The sequence below is a fragment of the Cnephaeus nilssonii genome (assembly GCF_951640355.1).
Source record: "Cnephaeus nilssonii genome assembly, chromosome: 17".
NCBI lineage: Eukaryota > Metazoa > Chordata > Mammalia > Chiroptera > Vespertilionidae > Cnephaeus > Cnephaeus nilssonii.
Window position 1 is genome coordinate 29,217,892 of NC_137088.1, and position 16,760 is coordinate 29,234,651.

General features: G+C 41.7%; 1 protein-coding gene across 5 annotated transcripts in view; it reads right to left on the reverse strand.

Moving 5' to 3' along the window:
* STAG1 (STAG1 cohesin complex component) overlaps nucleotides 1-16,760 on the reverse strand; it is a gene marked incomplete at its 3' end in the record, with an annotated part of 343,841 nt that overhangs the window by 9,124 nt on the left and 317,957 nt on the right. For all 5 annotated transcript variants that reach the window (XM_079794806.1, XM_079794805.1, XM_079794802.1 and 2 more), the window contains exon 28: nucleotides 16,271-16,399. In XM_079794806.1, the coding sequence (XP_079650932.1) occupies nucleotides 16,271-16,399 (129 nt within the window). The remainder of the gene's footprint in view (nucleotides 1-16,270; nucleotides 16,400-16,760) is intronic.

Genomic DNA, 16,760 nt, shown 5'->3' on the forward strand with positions numbered 1-16,760 from the left:
TATGTCTGGTCGTTCCCGTATTTCTTCCTTTGTTTTAAAATACCAATGTTCAAAAAAATCCTGAGAAATTTGACTCAAAAAGGTTACTTAATTTAAAATTTTTATATATTTTTTCCATTACTATTTATTCCCTCTATGCCCTCTCCACTTCCCTTACCCCCACAATCACCACACTGTTGTTCATGTCCATGAGTTCTATTTTTTGAGGGGAAAAAAACCACGCAAACTCACAAACACTGAATTTTCTTTTAAATGTTCAAACCAAGGCAGGAGTTCTGGAATGGTGGAGTGAGCAGCTTTGCACACACACGCTTTCCCCAGCAAAACCACTTTTTAACTAGTGAAAATGATAAAAGATAATCATTTAAGTTCTTTAGAAATTGTCCTAAGGGCACATAGCAATGGAAGAAACATTCATTTAAGAAAATCTAAATCTCAGTAAGAACAGTGAGCGTTTGTAGCATTTGAACCACATCCTGCATCATTCCCTTGCCCTTCTCCTCCACCACAGCTCTGTGTTACTGGAGCTCTACTCTGGGCAGATATGCATAAGATGGGGGCTCCCTTTCTCTCTGTTTAGAGCTGCTCAGGTCTGCACAGCAGCTAGGAGCAAATGATCCCACCTCCACCCCACAAACAGGCAACTCTCCAGCCCACACATCCTGTTCCGCCTAAGGGTGGAAGAGAAAAACAAAACAAAAAATCCTGAGGAACACACGTAAAGTTCATAGTCCAGAGGCAAAACTCACTAAAAGGCTGAGACCTAACCATAGGACTACAGAATGCTTCCCTTCCCCCCAACATCTCATTACCACATGACTAAATGCCTATGTACAGTTCACTTGACCCAGTACATTATGTCCAGCTATCAAGAACAAATCACAAGGCATACCAAAAGTTAGAAAACACAATTGGAAGAAACAGAGCAAGATCAGAACCAGACAGGGCAAAAAGGCTGTAATTCTCAGGCTGGGAATAAACAACTAAGATTAATATGCTAACGGCTCTAATGAAAAAAGGATAAGGAGACTATCAGAGCTAAAGGAGAGACTATCTGAGCTAGAGGATATCTTTATATATAAAACCCTGATATGCAAATAGACCTAATGGCAGAACAACCAACCAATCGGTTGCTATGATGTGCACTGACCACCAGGGGGTGCCTGCAGAACATGGTGGGCATCAGCCGTGGCGGGATGGTGGAGCAGGTGAGTGGGGGCGCCAGACCAAGGCAGGGCACCGGTTGCTGTCATTGGGTTGAGCCTCTGACGGTTACTGAAAATTCTTTGCTCCCGCGCACCGTGCTCCTGCACAGTGCTTGCACCTGCTGTGGGCACCAGCCCTGATTGCCTCTCAGGGCTTCTCCACCTCCACCTTCTCCCTAGGGGTGATTGGGGCCGGCAAACGCCTCTTGCACTTGCTGTTGGCAGCGGCCCCGCTCGCACCCTCTGCCGGCACCGGAGCCACCGCTCGCACCTGTTGCCGGTGCCTGGCGCCGGTCCTGATTGCTCAGCGCCGTCTGTGTGAGGGAGCGGCAGCTGTGGGAGCAGGGCTGCTGGCAGACGGGGGACTGGGGGCCGCGGCAGGAGGGGCCCAGACCCGCCCCTGTGCCCACCACAGTCTTGCAGTCTACAGTTCCTTTCAAGGTGCACAAATTCCCACCCCCACCCCAAATATCCTAGGGCTATAGTACAACTGTGAAACCTATAATGTATGCATAATGGGAATATCATAAGGGGAAGAAAAAGGAACAGAAGACATATTTGAAACAACAATGACAAAATTAATATTACACATCAAACCATAGTCCTGGCCTGTTAGTCAACCAATAAATGCATAAATAAGTGGAACAACAAATGTCTCTCACTAAAAAAGATAGCAAACCACAGATCCAAGAAACTCAAAGAATCCCAAGCAGGAAAAATGCCAAAAGAACCACATCTAGACATACCATTTTCAAACTACAGAAAATTAAAGAAAAAGCCAGCAGGAAAAAAGTACCTTAGCCACAGAGAAACAAACAAAAATTATATTCAACCTCTCCTCAGAAACCATGCAAGCAAGAAGAGAGTAGAGTGAAATATTTAAAATGTTAAGAGAAAAAACCCACCAGCCTAAAGTCTGTCTTGCAAAATTATTCTTCAAAGGTGAAGGGAAAATAAAGATTTTCTCAGACAAAAATTGAGAGACTGTTGCCAGTAGATTTGCTTTGCAAGAAATGTTAAAAGATGTTCTTTAGAGAGAAGGAAAATAATATAGGTCAGAAACTTGGATCTACAAGAAGAAGGAATAAATGAAGGTACAATAAAAACTTATTTTCTGCTCTGGCCTGTGTGGCTACAGCTTAGGTCCATGCAAGAAGGGTTCCGGGTTCTATCCCAGGCCCTATCCTAGGCTCAGTCTGGGCATGTGCAGGAGGCAACTAATTTATGTCTGTCTCTCTCTCTCTCCCTCCCACTCTAAAAATCAATGGAAAAAAAATATCCTCAGCCCTAGCCGGTTTGGCTCAGTGGATAGAGTGTCGGTCTGCGGACTGAAGGGTACCGGGTTCGATTCTGGTCAAGGGCACATGTCCAGGTTGTGGGCTAGGTCCCCAGTAGGAGGCATGCAGAAGGCAGCCAATCAATGATTCTCATCATTGATGTTTCTATCTCTCCGTCCCTCTCTGAGATCAATAAAAATATATTTAAAAAAAGGACAAAGAAAACATATCCTCAGGCAAGGATTAACCAAAAAACAAAAAACTTACTTTCCTTATTCTTAATTGATCTAACAAATAAGTTTGTTCAGAATAATACCAACAATGTGTTTAATTATGTATGTTGTATACAAATGAAATGAATGACAGCAATGATCCAAGGGATGGGAGGGATGAACTGTATTATTTTCATACTATCTGTGAAGTAGACTTATATTAGCTGTAAATGTATATTGCAAACTCTAGGGCAACCACTTAGAAAGTATCAACATGTTAAGGAAGGAGAGTAAATAGAATCATAAAATATTCAAATAAAACCACAAAAGACAGAAAAAAAAGACTGTGAGACCAAAAAAACACACAAACAACCCCCCACACACACACAAACAACCCCCCCCCCCCCAAATAAACAGGAGCAAAGAACAAGGGAAAAAACAATAGTAAGGAATATGGTAGATGTTAATCCAATTGTATGAGTATCAATGGTCTAAATGCATCAAGTAAAAAGACAGATTGTCAGAGTGGATCAAAGAACAAGACCCAAATATAGGTTGTCTACAGAAACTCACTTTAAACAGAAACATCACCTGACTGGAGTGGCTCAATGGTTGAGCATTGACCTATGAACCAGGAGGTCCCGGTTTGATTCCTGGTCAGAGCACACGCCCAGGTTGCTTTATCCCCAGTGGGGGGTGTACAGGGGGCAGTGGATCAATGATTCTCTCATCATTGATGTTTCTATCTCTCTGAAATCAATAAAAATATTTTAACCTTTTGCACTTGGATGTCGAGTGTGACTCGACACGGTTAGCATCGGTAGCAGCTCGATGAAAAAAGCAAGCGAGTGCAAAGGGTTAAAAATAAAAACACATATTTGATTAGAAGTATAGATGGAGAAAGATAACATGCTAATACTAATAAAAAGAAAACAGGAATAGCAGTTCCTGGGGGAGGGGTATAAAAAAAAACAAAAACAGGAATAGCTATATTAATTTCAGAGCAGATTTCACAGCAAGGAAAAGTTATCAGGGGTAAAGAAGGGCACTACATACAGATAAAAGGATCAATTCTCCAAGAAGACATAATCCTCCTCGTGTTTGTGCCTAATAACAATATCAAACTATGAGGCAAAGAACTAATAGAATTGCAAAGAGAAATAGAAGGATCCACTATCAGAAATTGAGAGTTCAACACCCCCTATCAAACATGGACAGATTCAACAGGCAGAAAATCAGTAAGGACGTAGTTAAACTCAACTACACCATCAATTACCTATACATACTTGATATTTACAGACGACTTCATCCAACATTAACAGAATACACATTATCCTCATGTTCATCTGGACTATTCACCAAGACAGACCACATTCTGGGTCATAAAACACACTTTAACAAATTTAGAAGTATAGAAATCATACAATGTCTGCTCTCAGACCACAATGGACTTAAACTGAAAATCAACATTAGAAAGATAGCTGGAAAAATCCCCAAATATGTAGAGATTAAATAACACACTTCTAAATAACACATAGGTCAAAGAAATCACAAGGAATTTAAAAATATTTTGAAGTAAAAAGAAAATGTAACATCAAATTCGTGAGATGCAGTGAAAGCAGTATTTAGAGGTAAATTTACAGCACTGAATGTACACATTAGGAAAAAAAATAAGTTTCCATCTTAGGAAACTATAAAAATAAAGTCAAATTAAATCCAATATGGGAGAAAGAAACAAAAATGTGAGATGAATCAGAGAAAATTGGCAAAATCAAAAGCTTAGTTCCTTAAAAATTAATAAGCCTCTAGCCAAGCTAGCTAAGAAAAAGAGATAGGAACCAAATTACAAATAACAGAAATGAAAGAAGATACATACATCACTATACAGAATCTATGGACATTAAAAGGAAAATAAAGGAATACTATAAACAACTCTATGCCCACAACTTTGACAATCTAGATGAAACAGACCAATTCCTTAAAACACACAATTTGCCAAAACTGACACAAGAAATAGACAATTTGAATAGGCCTACATCTATTAATAGATTCAATAATTAATAATTCTCCAAAACAGAAAGCACAAGGCTCAACTAGTTCCACTGGTGAATTCAAAATATTTAAGGAAGAAAATATACCAAATTCCCTACAATATCTTTTGCAGGATAGAGAGAGAATACTTTTTTTAAAAAAAAATATATTGTATTGGTTTTTTACAGAGAGGAAGGAAGAGGGATAGAGAGCCAGAAACATCGATGAGAGAAACATCGATCAGCTGCCTCCTGCACCCAGGCCCACCACCCCCCTGCACTGGGGATGTGCCTGCAACCAAGGTACATGCCCTTGACCGGAATCGAACCTGGGACCCTTCAATACGCAGGCTGACGCTCTATCCACTGAGCCAAACTGGTTAGGGCGAGAGAGAATACTTTTTAACTCATTTTATGAGGCTAGCATTACCCTAATACCAAAAGCAGGCAAAGATATCACAAGAAAACTAGAGACTAATAACTTTATGAATATAAATGCAAAAATCCTCAATAAAATATTAGTAAATAGAATCCAACAATGTACTGAAAGAATTATATACACCATATTATAGAAATGTACACCTGAAACCTATATAATTTTATTAACCAATGTCACCCCAATAAATTAAGTAAAAAATAAAGATGGTTTAAGGGAAGTCCTAATGTACAGACTAATTTTTTTTTATATACACCATGACCAAGTGGGATGTAACCCAGGTATACAAGGCTAGTTCAACATTCTAAAATCAATGTAATCTTGTCATATCAACAGGATAAAAAAATCAAATGATCATATCAATACATATAGAAAAGGCATTTGACACAACACCCATTCATGATAAAAACTCTCAGTAACTAAACAAGGAACAGAGGGAAACTTCCTCAACCTGATAATGAACATTTATAAAAAACTATACCAGTAACATTGCACTTAATGCTGAGAAACTTGAAACTTCCCTACTAAATCAGTACAAGGCAGGAATGTCCCCTTTTACCACTCCCCTTTTCAACATTGTGCTGGAAGTTCTAGGTAATGCAATAAGACAAGATAAAGAAATATAAAGTATATAGTCTGGAAAGGCAGAAATCAAACTGTCCTTGATCACAGATTACATGATGAAAATCTTATGTGGAAAATCCTAAAGAAATGACAAACTGCTGGAACTAATAAGCAATTATAGCAAGTTTGTAGGATACAGAATTAATATACAAAAGTCAATCACTTTCATCTATATTAGCAATGAACAAGAGGAATTTGAAATTAAAAAACACAATACCATTTACATTAGCACCCCCCAAAAATAATTACTGAGGTATAAATCTAACAAAATACATACAAGAGCAATATGAGGAAAACTACAAAACACTAATAACTAAATAAATGGAAAAATACTCCATGTTCAAGGGGAGGAAGATTCAATATTGTTAAGAAGTCAGTTCTTCTAACTTGATCTACATATTCTAAACAGTTTTCATCAAAATCTCAGCAAGTTTTTTCTTCCAAATATATCTTATTGTTTTTTTACAGAGGAAGGGAGAGGGATAGTTAGAAACATCGATCAGTTGCCTCCTGCACACCCCCTACTGGGGATATGCCCGCAACCAAGGTACATGCCCTTGACTGGAATCGAACCTGGGACCCTTCAGTCCGCAGGCCAACGCTCTATCCACTGAGCCAAACCGGTCAGGGCCTCAGCAAGTTTTTGTGTGGATAATAATAAACTATTCTAAGGTTTATATGGAAAGGCAGAACACCCAAAGTAGCCAACATGCTATTGAAGGTGAAGAACAAAGTGTAGGACTGACACTAACTAACTGGAAGACTTACTATAAAGCTACTAGTGGCCTGGTGCATGGATTCATGCACCTTGAAAGGAAATTAATTAGAAGAAGATTTGTGTGGTAATTACGTTACTGCAAAAAATTACATGTCAAAATCCTATCTAATAAAAGAGTAATATGCAGATTGATCATCATTCCAACACACAAGATGGCTGCCCCCATGTGGTCAAAGATCCTGCCCCATGTGGACACAAGATGGCCACCACAAGATGGCCATCAGGGGAGGGCAGCTGGGAGGGACCAGGCCTGCAAGGGAGGGCAGTTGGGGGCGATAAAGCTTGCAGGGGAGGGCAGTTAGGGGTGACCAGGCCGGCAGAGGAGGGAAGTTGGGGGTGACTGAGCCTGCAGGGAAGGGCAGTTGGGGGGGACCCAGGCCTGCAGTGGAGAGCAGTTGGGGGGGACCAGGCCTGCAGGGGAGGGCAGTTAGGGGTGACCAGGCCTGCAGGGGAGGGCAGTTAGGGGTGACCAGGCCTGCAGGGGAGGGCAGTTAGGGGTGACCAGGCCTGCAGGGGCAGAAGTTAGGGGCAAACAGGCTGGCAGGGGAGCAGTTAGGCATCAATCAGGCTGGCAGCGGAATGGTTAGGGGGTGATCAGGCTGGCAGGCAGAAGCGATTAGGGGCAATCAGGAAGGCAGGCAGGCGAGCAGTTGGGAGCCAGCAGTCCTGGATTGTGAGAGGGATCCCAGATTGGAGAGGGTGCAGGCTGGGCTGAGGGACACCCCCCTCTTCCGTGCACGAATTTCATGCACTGGGCCTCTAGTAGTATATATAATATCCTATCTAATAAAAGGGTAATATGCAAATTAACCATCACTCCATCACAAACATGGAGGCGCCCATAGCCACAAGATGGCAGTGCCCAGTCCTCTCAGCCCCGCTGGAGTCTCCCAGTCCCAGGGGGGCAGCTGCTGAGAGCTGGCAGCGTGAGCAGCCTGGCAGAATGCTTGCGTCGTTGCCCCGGAGCAGATGGGCCTCTGGGCCGTGGAGAGCCTCTGGGCAGTGGGTGCGGAATGGCCAGGCCCGACAGAGAGCTACTGGTGCACGGATTCATGCGCAGGGCTACTAGTAGTAGTATAAAATTAAAACACAAAATATTTTAATATCACTATTTGCCCTTTCTCTATAATAGAAGTATGCGAGTCAACGTTTATTTTTAAATTGCCAGTGCACATCATATGTACCGGCTGGTTGGTTGGCCGGTCAGAAGTACGTACGGTCGGTCACTTAGCCTTTTATATATATATAGATAGTATCACCATTTTGCAATATACACGGCTATCAAATCATCACATTGGACACCATAAACCTATACAATATTATATGTCTAATATATCTCAATAAGGCTGGAAAAAAAGCTACAGTAGTGAAGACAGTGTGGTATTGGAGAGTGAATCCTATCTAATAAAAGAGTAATATGCAAATTGCACATCACTCCAAGACACAAGATGGCTACCTCCATGTGGTCAAAGATGGCTGCCCCCATGCGGACACAAGATGGCCGCCACAAGATGGCTTACAGGGGAGGGCAGTTGTGGGCAGTTACGGGAGACCAGGTCAGCAAGGGAGGGCAGTTGGGGGGGACCCAGGCCTGCAGGGAAAGGCAGTTGGGGGGGTACCAGGCCTGCAGGGAAGGGCAGTTGGGCGGGACCAGGCCTGAAGGGGAGGGCGGTTGTGGGCAGTTAGGGGTGACCAGGCCAGCAGAGGAGGGCAATTGGGGGTGACCAGGCTGGCAGAGGAGGGCAGTTGGGGGAGACCAGGCCAGCAAGGGAGGACAGTTGGGGGAGATCAGGCCAGCAGGGGAGGGCAGTTGGGGGGACCAGGCTTGCAGGGGAAGGAGGTTGTGGGCAGTTAGGGGTGACCAGGCCAGTAGAGGAGGGCAATTGGGGGTGACCAGGCTGGCAGAGGAGGGCAGTTGGGGGAGACCAGGCCAGCAAGGGAGGGCAGTTGGGGGAGACCAGGCCAGCAAGGGAGGGCAGCTGGGGGAACCCAGGCCTGCAGGGGAGGGCAGTTAGGGGTGACCGGGCCTGCAGGGGAGGACAGTTAGGGATGACCAGCCCGGCAGGGGAGGGCAGTTAGGGGCAATTGGGCCGGCTGTGGAGCAGTTAGGCGTCGATCAGGCTGGCAGGGGAGTGGTCAGGAGGTGATCAGGCTGGCAGGCAGAAGTGGTTAGGGGCAATCAGGCAGAGGTAGGCGAGCAGTTAGGAGCCAGAAGTCCTGGATTGTGAGAGGGATCCCAGATTGGAGAGGGTGCAGGCTGGGGTGAGGGACACTACCCCCCCCCCCCCCGCGCACGAATTTCGTGCACCGGGCCTCTAGTAGACTCATAAATCAATAGAACAGAAGAGAGCTCAGAAAGAGACAGACATATGGCTATCTGATCTTTGACAAAGGAGCAAAGGTAGTAAAATTGAGCAAGATAATGTCTATAACAAACGGTGCCAGAATAATTGGACATCCACAAGCAAAAAAAATTAATCTAGACATAGACCTTAAATATTTCATTAAAATTCACTCTAAATTGATCACAAACTTAAATGTAAAACACAAAATATAAAACTTCTAGAAAATCACATAGGAGAAAATCTAGATGACCTTGGCTATGGTGATGACTTTTTGGATATGACCTTTTGATAAAGGCAAGATCCCTGCAAAAAATAAGTGATAAGCTGGAGTTCCTTAAAATTTAAAAACTTGTTTCGCAATAGACACTGTCTAGACCAGTGGTTCTCAACCTTTCTAATGCCGTGACCCTTTAATACAGTTCCTCAGGTTGTGGTGACCCCCAACCATAAAATTATTTTCGTTGCTACTTCATAACTGTAATTTTGCTACTGTTAATGAATTGTAATGTAAATATCTGTGTTTTCTGATGGTCTTAGGTTCTACAGCAGTGGCTCTCAACCTGTGGGTCGCGACCCACAGGTTGAGAACTGCTAGCAGGGTTGCCTAAGACTGGTCTAGACAATGAGCAGACAATCACAGGCTGGAAAAAACATTTGCAAAATACATATCTACAAAGGACTATAATCTAACATATAAAGAATTATTAAAACAAATGGGTAAAACACCTGAACAGACACCTCACTAAAGAAAACATACAGATGACAAGTAAGCATCTGAAAAGATGCTCCATATCATGTCATCAGGGAAATGCAAATTAAAACAAGATACTAATACAAACCCATTAGAATGGCCAAAATCAAGAACACTATGGACAAACGCTGGCAGGAAAGCAAAATGGTACATCCATTTTTGGAAGACAGTTTTCCAGTTTCTCACAAAACCAAACATACTCTTACCATGCGGTCCAACATTTGCACTCCTTGGTTTTTACCCAAAGGAGTTGAGAACTGATATTCACATAAAAACTTGCAATAGCTTTATTCATACTGCCAAAACTTGAAAGCAACCAAGATGTCCTTCAGTAAGGAAATAGAAAAATAAACTGGCACATCTAGACAGTGGAATATTATTCAATGGTGAAATGAAATGAGCTATCAAGCCATGAAAAGATGGGAAGGAACTTAAAATGCTTATTATTAAGTGAAAGAAGCTTATGTGAAAAGGCTACATACTGTATGATTCCAAATATATGACATTCTGAGAAACTATGGAAACTAAGCAATCTGTGGTTGCCAGGGATTGAGGTTAAAGGAGGAAGGATGAATAGGCAGAGCACAGGATTTTTAGGGAAGTAAAAACACCATGTGTGATACCGTAATGATGGATATATGTCATTATACATTTGTATAAACCCACAGAATGTACAACACCGAATAAACTAATGAACTACAGGTGATTATAATGTGTCAAGGTAGGTTCATCAATTGTAACAAATGTACCACTCAGGTGATGGATTTTTGATAATGGGTGACTATGCATGTGTGGGGGGAATTCTCTGTACCCTCAATTTTGCTGAACCTAAAACTGCTCTAAAAAAATAAAGTTAAAATAAACTAAATCACATGCTTGCTTTCTTATTAGTCTGGCAGACTGTGTAAACCCAAGCCTGCCCTTCTCAGGAATAATCAGAGGAAAATTCCAAACTGCAAATCCCCTGGCTGACCATGGGGCAAAGTAAAATGCTGAATTATGATAGCAGCCTTCAAGCTGCACACACATAAACAACAGTAAAAGGTAAAAATCTAACTGGCAGTAGAGGTTTAAATATAACTTTTTATTAATAAGAGGTTTATACTCACACTAGAGGCCCGGTGCACAAAATTCGTGCACAGAGGGGGGGGCGTGTCCCTCAGCCCAGCCTGCACCCTCTACAATCTGGGATCCCTCTCACAATCCAGGGCTGCTGGCTCCCAACTGCTTGCTTGCCTGCCTTCCTGATTGCCCCTATCCGCTTCTGCCTGCCAGCCTGATCACCCCCTAACCACTCCGCTGCCAGCCTGATTGATGCCTAACTGCTCCCCAGCCAGCCTGTTTGCCCCCAACTTCCCTCCTCTGCCGGCCTGGTCACCCCTAACTGCCCTCCCCTGCAGGGTTGATTGCCTCCAACTGCCCTCCCTTGCAGGCCTGGTGCCTCCCAACTGCCCTCCCCTGCTGGCCATCTTGTGGTGACCATCTTGTGTCCACATGGGGGCAGCATCTTTGACCACATGGGGACAGCTATATTGTGTGTTGCAGTGATGGTCAATCTGCATATTACTCTTTTATTAGATAGGATAGGGGTGATCCTTGGGTTCCCAAGCCAAATGATAAAAAATAAGAGGAAAAAAGATCTGAGTAGGGACAGCTGAGACTGTACACTAGAAAGGCAACATACTTCACAGAGTTTGTTATTCAAGTCTAAATGAATAAACAATGACATCAATCTCAGGGAGGTGTGCGCAGAAAATCAGAATTTAGAATAGCTACCTGCCCTAGCCAGTTTGGCTCAACCTGTGGACTGAAGGGTCCCGGGTTCGAGTCCAGTCAAGGCCATGTACCTTGGTTTGCAGGCTTCTTCCCAGCCCAGGCCCTGGTCAGGTTACGTGCAGGAGGCAACCAATCGATGTGTTTCTCTCACATTGACATTTCTTGCTGTCTTTCCCTCTCCCTTACACTCTCTCTAAAAATCAATAGAAATATATCCTTGGGCTCTAGCTGGTTTGGCTCAGTGGATAGAAAGTTGGCCTGTGGACTAAAGGGTCCTGAGTTCGATTCTGGTCAAGGGCACATGCCTGGGTTGTGGGTTTGATCCCCAGTGGGGGGCGTGCAGGAGGCAACCAATCAATGATTGTCTCTCATCATTGATGTTTCTATCTCTCTGTCCCTCTCCCTTCCTTTCTGAAATCAATAAAAATATATTAAAAAAAATATATACCCTTGGGTGAGAATTAAAAATAATAGCTACCTGAGAAAAAAAGAATAGCTACCTTATTGCACAATGTATCATATATGCAATATATTATTTGAAATGTTCAGATTTCAACAACAAACAACGGAGACAAGCAAAAAATAGGGAAATGTATAGCAAAAACAAAAAAACAAGCAAGCAATAGAAATCTGGTCCACAAAAATTGCAAAGCAATCATCATAAATATGTTCAAAGAATTAAAGAAAACCATGTCTAATTAAAGCATGACACTATCTCTTATTTAATAGAGAATATGAATAAAAACATAGAAATGATTTAAAAAATAAAATGGAAGTTCTCTAGTTTTAAAGTACACTAAAAAAATTTAAAATTCACTAGAGGCTTAAAAGATTTCAACTGGCAAAAGAATGAGTAAACATGAAGATATATTTATAGAGATTATGATCTGAAGAACAGAGAGGAAAAAGAATGAAGAAAAATGAGGGGAGCCTGAGAAAAATGTGGGAAATCAGACACAATGGAGGCCAGAAGACAGCGGGATAACATATTCAGTGTGAGGAAAGTGAAAAACCATCATACAAGAATCTTATATCTAGCAAGACTATATTTCAAAGTTTAAGATGAAATAAAAGCACTGTCAGATTAACAAAAGATGAGAGAATTTATTGCTGGCCAACCTACCTTATAAGAAATACCAAAGGAAATTCTTCAAGAATTACCAGAGAGTAAGCTGAATTTACAAGAACAAAAAAACAAAGAGTACTGAAAGATAATTAGTAGGTATTTATAAAAGACAATATAATTGCATATTTAATTATTATTTAGTCTTTTAACTGATTTAAAAAGCAATTATATAAAATAATATGTATCACTGTATTGTTGTGCCAATAACACAGAAATGTAATATATTTGACAAGAAACACAAAGAGAAGGGGGCAGGAGCAAAGATATATTAAAGTAAGGGAATGATGCTAGATGGTATTTCAAATTCATAGGAAGAAAATGAAGAGAACCAGAAAAGGTAAATAAGAAGTTTAATACTGCTATAAATATAGTACTTGGCTCCCATTCTTCTCTCAGTCTATTTAAATGTCATATGATTATATCAAGTAATAATTATAACAATGTACTGTTGGGTTTGTAATATTTAGATGCAGTATGTAGAACAATAATAGCACAAAAAGAGGAGAAGTAGAGCTATATAGGAGCAAAGTTTTTATATCCCTGGCAAAAAATAAAACAGTATAATTAAAGATTTTTGAAGGAATTAAATATTACACTAGAAACCATTCAATGTAAAAGAAGGCAATAAAGGAGCAAAAAACAAAAACATAAAGAAAACAAAGTATAATGGATTGGATAAAGCAATCAAACAAACAAATATGATCCAACTATATGCTGTCTGCAAGAAACACACTTTAGATTCAAAGACAAAAAGGCAGAAAGTGAAAGTATGAAAAGAAAAAAGTTATACGATACAAACAGTAACTAAAATAGAGCTGGAGTAATTACACTAGTATTAGACAAAAGAGACTTTAAGACAAAAATTACTAGAGACAGAGAAGGATATCCTATATAATAAACTAGAGGCCTGGTGCACAAAATTTGTGCACGGAGGGGGGTTGTCCCTCAGCCCAGCCTATACCCTCTCCAATCTGGGACCCCACCGGGATCGGGCCTAAACGGGCAGTCAGACATCCCTCTCACAATCCAGGACTGCTGGCTCCCAACTGCTCGCCTGCCTGCCTTCCTGATTGCCCCTAACCGCTTCTGCCTGCCAGCCTGATCACCCCCTAACCACTCTGCTGCCAGCCTGTTTGCCCCCAACTTCCCTCCTCTGCCGGCCTGGTCACCCCTAACTGCCCTCTCCTGCAGGGTTGATCACCTCCAACTGCCCTCCCTTGCAGGCCTGGTCCCTCTCAACTGCCCTCCCTTGCAGGCTGGGTGCCTCCCAACTGCCCTCTCCTGCTGGCCATCTTGTGTCCACATGGGGACAGGATCTTTGACCACATGGGGGCAGCTATATTGTGTGTTGCAGTGATGGTCAATCTGCATATTACTCTTTAATTAGATAGGATAGAGGCCTGGTACAGGGGTGGGGCCAGCTGGTTTGCCCTGAAGGGTGTCCCTGATCAGGGTGGGGTTCCCTTGGGGCATGGGGCGGCCTGAGCGAGGGGCCTGTGCTGGTTTGCAGGCCAGCCACGCCCCCTGGCAACCCAAGTGGAGGCCCTGGTATCTGGAATTTATTCTCCTTCTACAATTGAAACTTTGTAGCCTGGAGTGGAGCCAAGCCTGGGGCTTCCTCCGTGGCCAGCAGCCATTTGTGTTGGGGTTATAATTGAAACTTTGTTGCCTTAAGCGGAGGCTTGGGCCCGGCCAGGGTGTGAGGAAAGCTTTGCTTCCCCTGTTGCCGGTGGCAACCCTGGCCTGCTCTCTCAAGCTCCATTCTGCCGCCATTTCTGTTTGAATTTGTTTACCTTCTATAATTGAAACTTTGTAGCTTGAGTGGAGGCTTAGGCCTGGCAAGGGCAGGCGGAAAGCTTGGCTTCCTCTGTTACCTAGGAAACCTTGCTCTCTGTGGCTGTTGCCATCTTGGTTGGGTTAATTTGCATACTCGCTCTGATTGGATGGTGGGAGTGGCTTGTGGTGTGTCGGAGGTATGGCCAATTTGCATATTTGTCTACTATTAGGTAGGAAGGGTAATATGCAAATCGATTGAACGACTGGTTGCTATGATGCGCACTGACCACCAGGGGGCAGATGCTAAACGCAGGAACTGCCCCCTGGTGGTCAATGCGCTCCCACAGGGGGAGCGCCACTCATCCACAAACTGGGTTGATGGCTGGCAAGCTCAGTGGTGGTTGCGGGAGCCTCTCCCGCCTCCGCGGCAGCACTAAGGATATCCAACTGCGGGAGCGGGCCTTAGCTGTCAGTCAGACATCCCCTGAGGGCTCCCAGACTGCTAAAGGGCACAGGCAGGGCCATCCCCCCCTCCCCCAGTGCATGAATGTCATGCACCAGGCCTCTAGTTTTATAATAAGTAACAGTCAATCCCTCAGGAAGACATAACAATTATAAACATATATACACCTAACAACAGAGCCCCAAAATACATGAAGCAAAAACTGACAACTGAAAGGAGAAACAATAATTCAATTATAACAGCTATAGACTTCAATACTCCACTTTTAGTAATGGATAGAACTAGACAAAAGATCAATGAGGAGATAGAAGATTTGAGCAACACTATAAAATCAATAAGCCAACTGGACCTATGAGACATCTATTTATAGAACAAAACTCCACTCAACAACAGCAGGAGAATACAGATTCTCTTCAAGTATACATCAAACATGCTCCAGAACAGACTATATATTGGCTCATAAACAAGCCTTGATAATTAAAGGATTAAAATCTCACAAATATGTGGACATTAAATAAAATACTCCCGAATAACCAACAGATTAAAGAAGAAATTATAAGGGCAATGAGAAAATACTTTGAGATAAATAAAAACAAAAATGCAAAATGCCAAAACTTACAAGATGCAGCTAAAGTAGTGCTCCTAGGGAAATTTATACCCATAAATGCCTGTATTAAAAAAGTTTTCAAACCACCCCACCAATACCCAACACCATTCATTCTCTATCATATTATTCTATTTCAGTCACTGAAACTCTCATTGTATGTTTATGTTATATCTCCCCTCATTGGGACATAAGCTTTCTGAAGGCAGAAACTTTGTATTGTTCACTGCCTGGCCATATTAAAGCAATAGCTATAGAACAGTACCTGACATATTAGGGGCTTAATAAATGTTTTCTGACCAACATCTTACTTAGAACTATCACTTGTATTTAGATAAGCTTTAACTGTCAATCCAAATTTGTTTATTTAGCATATTATTACTGACTCATCTTCCTATCAATTTATAAAATTTGGGATCCATTACAGAATCACTCTCTTAAATTTTCTATTTTTAAATAAAAGTTATCCCACCAACATTTTTTGAAAATAGCATGTCGTTTCTTTTAAATTATTATAAAAAATTGAAAATGCAAAAAAAATCTTCTTAAAACAAGTCAAATAAAAAATAAAACTAAAATATAATTAATATAATATACAATGGCTAAGCCAATGTTCATATATTTTTGAATTGCAGAGTAAGACATCATTCCCACTTGCTTAATATAATCTTGCAAATTCTAGGTACTGAAAGGTGTGAAACAACAACTATACAAAAGCTTGAAAGAATACTATAGTTCCTTAAAACAATCAGAGCCTAAGTTATCAATAGTAATTATATCTAGATAATAAAGTTTATTCACACAATAAACATTTTAAATTAAATGGTATCATCATAAAAGCCACTTCCCCCGCAATGTGGAACTTACACAGTCTTTTTGTCCTGTCGAAGAAGTTTAGAAGAAAATTCACTTAGTACTTCCAGGAAAGCCAGATTAGGAGGTGGATATTCTTGTCCTTTCTGATTTTGGTATTTAAAGGCAAATTCTATGCCATCCCTAAAGTAAAAGAAAATATCATCTAGTTTTTCCAGATAGCTAATGTAATTCTCTCAATGGGCTAGAGTTTTAAAAATAGTTGGGAAGGCAGCAAAATCATCACTAAAGATAGTAAAATCTCATAAATTCAATGATAAAATGTTACCCATGTGAGATATTTGCATAATATTAATTTATTTTTATTTTTTACAGTAAAAAACTGTAAGTTGTGGAAAGCAATTAAAAAATTAAAAGCACCCTAGCCAGTTTTGCTCAGTGGATACAGCTTCGGCCTGCAGACTGAAGGGTCCCAGGTTGGATTCAGGTCAAGGGCACATGCCCAGTTGTAGGCTCGATCCCCAGTAGGGGCATGCAGGAGGCA